Source organism: Manacus vitellinus, unplaced genomic scaffold (assembly GCF_001715985.3).
Source record: "Manacus vitellinus isolate BGI_N305 unplaced genomic scaffold, ASM171598v3 scaffold_51_pilon, whole genome shotgun sequence".
NCBI lineage: Eukaryota > Metazoa > Chordata > Aves > Passeriformes > Pipridae > Manacus > Manacus vitellinus.
Genome location: NW_021940620.1, coordinates 959,779 through 965,911, shown reverse-complemented (window position 1 = coordinate 965,911; position 6,133 = coordinate 959,779). Strand labels below are relative to the sequence as shown.

At 48.0% G+C, this 6,133-nt stretch overlaps 1 protein-coding gene across 3 annotated transcripts in view; it reads right to left on the bottom strand.

Annotated features, from left to right (window-relative positions):
* KIF3A (kinesin family member 3A) overlaps positions 1-6,052 on the bottom strand; it is a 19,696-nt gene extending 13,644 nt beyond the window's left edge. For 2 of the 3 annotated variants that reach the window (XM_008922706.2, XM_018081131.1), the window contains exons 1-8: positions 5,958-6,051; positions 4,924-5,206; positions 3,253-3,397; positions 2,934-3,018; positions 2,356-2,461; positions 1,449-1,588; positions 608-805; positions 151-325 (exon numbers count right to left, since the gene is read on the bottom strand). In XM_008922706.2, the coding sequence (XP_008920954.2) occupies positions 151-325; positions 608-805; positions 1,449-1,588; positions 2,356-2,461; positions 2,934-3,018; positions 3,253-3,397; positions 4,924-5,206; positions 5,958-5,969 (1,144 nt within the window). In that variant the 5' untranslated portion in view covers positions 5,970-6,051. Of the gene's footprint in view, positions 1-150; positions 326-607; positions 806-1,448; positions 1,589-2,355; positions 2,462-2,933; positions 3,019-3,252; positions 3,398-4,923; positions 5,207-5,957 lie in introns of all 3 variants that reach the window. The other variant, XM_018081130.2, reaches the window with a different exon arrangement.
* Between the last annotated feature and the right edge of the window lie 81 nt (positions 6,053-6,133).

The window sequence follows — 6,133 nt, the reverse complement described above, 5'->3', positions numbered from 1 at the left end:
AGCACCCTCAGACACCCCTCCGGGCACCCAGCACGACAAACCAACCAGGACACCGAGCTGCCCAGTGGCCACCCGCCTGTGACACACGTTGGAGCAGCACAGAACAAGCACTGGTGCACAGGGGGACCCCAGGGGGAAGGACAGGCTCACCTTCCTCCAGTTTTTTCTTAAGCTCTTCGATTTCTTTTTGGAACTGGCGGAGCATAGCATCCTTGGGATCCTCATTAATCCTGGCCTTGTTCTTGATGTTCTTGGCTCTGTTTGCATACCTGAGAGTGCTGATGGTCTCGTCGTAGTTGTAGTCTGCCGGGCCGATGTTTGCACACTGCGACAGAGACAGGGTTACTGGGGGACATGTCAGAGCCCAGAACACTGCAGGGACCCCCCCAGCCCTGAGTCTCACACTGCTGCTCTCTCCCAAGCTTTCCTGCTGCTTCTACACCGAAGCTGCTCTTGGCTACCCAAGCACAGCTTCTGTTCAATCTTACACATGCATGTACACACCTCTGCACAGAGGCCACGGGAAAAGGAAGAGATGCACAGAGAAGACTCTCTAGGCTGCAAACAGCTCAGAAATAGAGGTAAATGCCAAGCTGTCTCAGCTCACCATCATGGTTTTGGAGTTGCCCCCCAGGGAGTCCTGGAGGAGCCGTGTCAGTTTGGAGTTCCGGTACGGCACGTGGGTGCTCTTGCCATCCACCAGCGCAGAGATGACATTCCCCAGGGTGGAAAGGGACAGGTTGATCTTGGTGGCTTCCTTCAGTCGCTGCCCTGTGGCCCCAGTTTTTGTCTGTCTTTCAGAGCCCTGCAAAGGGAACCGGAAGCAGGAGTTAAAACAAATCCCCTAATACATCTCCTACCTCCAAACAGAATCAGCTACACCTGAAGTCTTGCTAGCAGCCATGTCAGTAACCACCTCATCTATCATTAGAGAACCTGGGTGAGCACCTCAGACATTGTCAGAGAGACAAGTCAAGCATTCAGTGACAGCAAATTCTGGATTGCTCAAAGTAATGCAGCTGGAGAAAATGGAGATTTTGTCCCCATGAACAAAAATGTTACGGGCAGTCAGTCAGCAGTTAAAAGGCACCTTAGCTGGAGCTGCTAACCACCATCTACAGTTCTTCCTATCAGCAGATCAAGGGAGAGCAGCAACACTGCAATTATTTTGAAGAGTTTCATAGAGTATCCTATACATACATCATGTAAATAAGTTAAGATGCAGACATTGAATGCCTTTAGTCTTGCTTTTCCTGCATCTTCCCCAAGAAAAAGTACCTCAGTGTAAATTTTGGGCTAAAGGCTTGTTTTACCAGCACAATTACATTGGTTCAAAGTGAGACAGGGAGGGAACCTGCAAGTGATGAACTGCATGGTCACAGTCCCCTGGAAAAACCTCACCAACCCAAGCCAACCGTGTTGCCCAAGCCCCTGCGGGGCACACTCACAGCCAGATCCACGAGGTGCAGCTTGCCCATGCGCACGTGCATGTTGCCATCCACGCCCTTCTCGCTGCACTCGATGGTGATGGTGAAGATGGCGTGGGAGCGAGAGCTGTGCTCGTTCATGTTTGTGGCACCAACAGAGCCTGTGCACGCAGAGAAAGAGCAGTGATGCCTTTGGAATTAATCATGTGCTTCTCTAACTCTTCCTGCTCTCAGAGGAAACTCATCCCCACCTCTTTACCCCACCCTGTATTTCAGAAGAGGGCAGAGGGATGCTCAGACTCAGCAGCAAAGTGTATTCCTGGGCACTGAAGTTGCAGTACACATCCAACCTGGACTAGCAGAAGTGTTACAGCCTGCTGCAGCTCTAAGCCAACCACAGGCTCCCAAGAGCAGCAGTTATCCTCATCTGTTTCTTTAAGGCTACAAATACCAGTAGCCTCAGGTGTCCACAGCTGATCCCTGAAAACAGCTGTATTTTCAAAAATAAGAGCACAGGAATCCACGCCAAGAGCAAAAGTAGTCAGAACTTTAAGTCATTAAATAATCTGAGCTTAACAAAGAAGTCTTGCAGAACACATAAACCACCTCCCACTCACAGCACAGGGCTAATGCTTATCCTGATCAGAACTGAAGAGGGAAAAGGACCAAGAGATACAGTAGCAGTTCTGACAACACTGACTGCCCTCACTGCATCCTGCCTTTGCTGATCCCCTGCTGGCACTGCCCAATGTGGGAGGCACAGCCTTCTTCACCTACCCCTACACAAAAGGGCTCTGGGACAAGATAACCTTTCTATTCTACTCAGCTGAACACCTTCCCAGCAACAGGACCAGGGTCTCTCCCTGTGCTCTGTAAGCAGCCCTTTGCTCTGCCTGAGCTTTAACCTGCCCCCAGCAAGGCTACGTACGGTTCTTGTGGCCCAGAGTCATGATTCTGTCCATATCATCTGCATTGTTTACGACATAAGCTGAGAGGTCTTTGATATAAACTCCCACATCAGGTCTCTCTTTAACCTAAGAGAGAAACAGTTCAGACTGAGCATCCCTAAGAGACCCCCAGCAGCAGTTCTCAGTGGTACTGTAACAGTGCAGTGATTCACCCCTCCAGGTTCTGGTTTGCACATAAAACACTCAGAGCAGATAAGGAATAAACACTCATGCATAACAACATTCCACAGTTTTCCCCTGGGGGCAAGACATGACTTCAAGTCTCACTCTCCAATTCCTAGAACTGCTGAGGGGCCTGTGGGGTAGCACTGCAGGTACAAAAGTGACTGGATGGAACAGCCAGGTTCTCACTGTGCAGCTGGCCAGGTGGAAGGGATTCAGAGAAGCCAGGAGTGATAGCCAGCTACTCTGTCTGCAAGGAAAGAGGACTGCTGAGGAGCCCAACCTCCCACTTCCCTTCAAGTGCTGCTCTGGTCTCAAAAGCAGAATACTGCTCTCTGAGTCCAAGCAAACACCACTTTGAGAAGAGCAGGCTCACCTCTAACCTCTGTGTCTGGTCCTTTCCCAGCAGGTCCCGCACTTCCTCATTGTAAATCTCCAGGTAAGAGACACGAACCAAGAACCTGAACACGAACAGTTTGTTTAGTGAGAATTTGCTCATGTCCAACAAACACAATCACAGAGTGAAAATGCAGTGAAATATCAACACAATCTTGCTGCCCCCTCAAGAACTGCCTCAGTAGGAGCCTTTCAGCTCGGGCCAGAGGTACCATTTCAGTTATCATTGTCAAGGTCAGGCTCCTGCTACACATGGACACACAGAGAAAAGACAGAAGCAGTGAAGAGAAGCTGTTTACCTTGTGTCCCCCTCTGCCTTGGCAATGTGACCAAATATATGAGCAAAGGAATTGGGAATGATGCCTCTGAGCTCAGGAACTGCTCGGACCCCTTCCATGGTGAAAGTTTTGCCTGTTCCAGTCTGCCCATATGCAAAAATAGTACCTGGGGGACAAGATAAATGAGCAAACTCTAAGAAATTGGTAACTGCAGTTTTATCTCAACCCTTCTTAGCCTGATAGCACTAAACACCTCTACTGTTATGGAGCTGAAGTCTTCCACCCGCTCCAGTAGCTACTGTACAAGGCTGGGGCAACAGAAATGCTGGGCACACACAGCAAACGGGGCTGAGCCACTGTTCAATCCAGCCTGCAAGATGCCTAATAAAAAGTCAGCTGGTTTTAATTGTGCAGAGTGATTAAAGTCTGGAGTACTAGTACACTTAGGTTCCACATACAAAGAATGCAGGCAAGCCCAATTAATAATGTGGTCAATTAGCAGAAGATGATTATGCACCAACTGCAAACCCAACTATTGCTCTAAGCCACAGCAGAAAGGGTGTGAGGGTTCTCCAGCACTGAACCTGCAGATGCAGCTACAGTTTGGACTAGAGAATCAGCCTTCACAGAAAGGCATCCAGAAATGTCACTGAGCCCCCTGACTCTGGAACTCCAGAAATATAACAGTTCTTAGTTTTAGCCTAGCACTGCTGAAAACTCAAGCTTTCATTGTCAAGCCATTACAGACTGGAAAACTGAAAAGAATATTTTGGGTGGAAGGGACCTACAATGATCCCCTAGTCCAACTGCCCAACCAATTCAGGGCTGACCAAAACTTAAGCTTGTTGTTAAGGGCATTGTCGAAATGTCTTAAACACTGACAGGTTTGGGGCATTGACCACCTCTCTAGGAAGCCTGTTCCAGTGTCTCAGTAAAGAAATGCTTCCCAATGTCCAGTCTAAACCTCCACCAGCACAGCTCTGAACCATTCATTTTTGAACCCCAAATTTTAATCAGCTGAAACCCATGTGTGTTAGCACAAGAGTTTATGAGGCATTTTACAAACGCTGAAAAATTTTGTAAACTGCTGTTGTTTGTAGCACACTTAGAGAAGGCAGTGATCTGCTTTCCTTTATCTAATACATTTCCATGCATAACAGACACACACACAAATCATGGCCATACTCTTCCCAGCTGCAGGAAGCAATGGACTGTCTGTGAGGTAGGCTAGATGTGTTTAAGTAGTCATCTTAGTTCAAAACAGCCAAGTTCAGAGTTAAGAGTGCAGCAGTTCTCTGCAGAGGTCTGTGTGCATACCTAGTGCTGCAGAGCTGTGGCAGCTGCCTGGGTGCTGGCACTGGACAGGGAAGAGCCACTGAGAACTCTGACAATAAGATAAAGCGCAGATTTTTGCAAAGAGAAGATACAGGATAAAAACACAGAGCTAACTGACCTCAGCTGAATCTTGTTCATCACCAGTCTCCCAGTGTTAATGATCACAGTGGGTACAACCACTGAGCACTCAGAACAGCAAGTACCTCCAGGCTATTTTAAGTTCACAGCCACAACAGAGACAACACAGGGCCACAGCCCTCAGAAGGTGAAACTCCCTTAAACAAGATCAGCTGGAACTCCAACAAGGCAAAGAATAGGAGATGGGTTGGGATCCTTCACTTAAAACACAGGACTTACCATTGTATCCCTCTAGGACAGAGTCAATGATAGGTCTTGCAGTTAAATTATAGACATCCAGCTGTTTACTCTCTGGTCCAAACACTGTGTCAAATGTAAATGTCTTGGGAGGCTCGTTGGAGGAGTCTGTTTTATGCACAGTTATGGTCCCTCTCATCTCATCCACGTTCACAGCCATTTTGTAGCCTGTGGCTTTCTCGCGGTCGTTGAGGGGCCGGCACCGAACCACCACCTTGACATTGTCACAGCTCTCAGGCCTGTCCAGCTTCTCAGGCTTGTTGATCTGCAAGTGTTTGAAAACCAAAAAACACACAGGTGGTAATGCTAGTGTGGACACAGAATCATAGAACAGTTTGGGTTGAAAGAGACCTTAGAGATAACCCATTGCACCTCCTGCAAAGGGCAGGGACACCTTCCACTAGCCCAGGTTGCTCCAAGCCCTGTCCACCCTGGCCTTGGACACTTCCAGGGATGGGGAAGCTACAGCTTCTCTGGGCAACCTGTGCCAGGGCCTCACTACTCTCACAGGGAACAATTTCTTCTCAGTATCTCATCTAACCCTGCCCTCTGTCAGGACGAAACCACTGTGTGTTTAAGCACAAATGCTGTCGAATCAGCTCAAGCAGCTGCACACATCTCTACAGGATCGTGAACTTGGGGAGTTAAAACCTGAACTGGTTTATAATTAAAGCTGAGAGAATCACATTTAATCACATTTAATCACTCAGTGCAAACTGTTCGTTTGCCAACAGGGAAACTCAATGAGTAATCCTTGAGCATTTCACATTCAATGTGGTCTAAGAGTCTTTTCAGGAAACGCTTTCATGCTTGCAAGCGACCTGCAAGCAGTTTGCTGGAACTGTGTGCAGCCATGACATTCTTTCACATTAATACTGACCACACTCTCAAACCTCACAAAGGTTTGAGCAGGGAGCACTGCTGAAGGGAATTCATTTCACTTACAATCCTCAGTGTACTTGCTGAAATGTAATCGTTTAGAAAATCCGAACGTTGTATTATAAAACCTCACAAACCTTTTCTTTCATGCAGTTACCAAAACAAATCTTGAAGCGCGGCTGATGAATCTGCTGTCACATGCTCTCCTGATTAAATAAACCTAAAGCCCATTTGCTCTAGTTAAGCCTCAGACACTCCCCTCGGCGCGAGGTGCTGCGGCTGAGCAGATACCTCCTGCTAGAGCAGCGCTGCT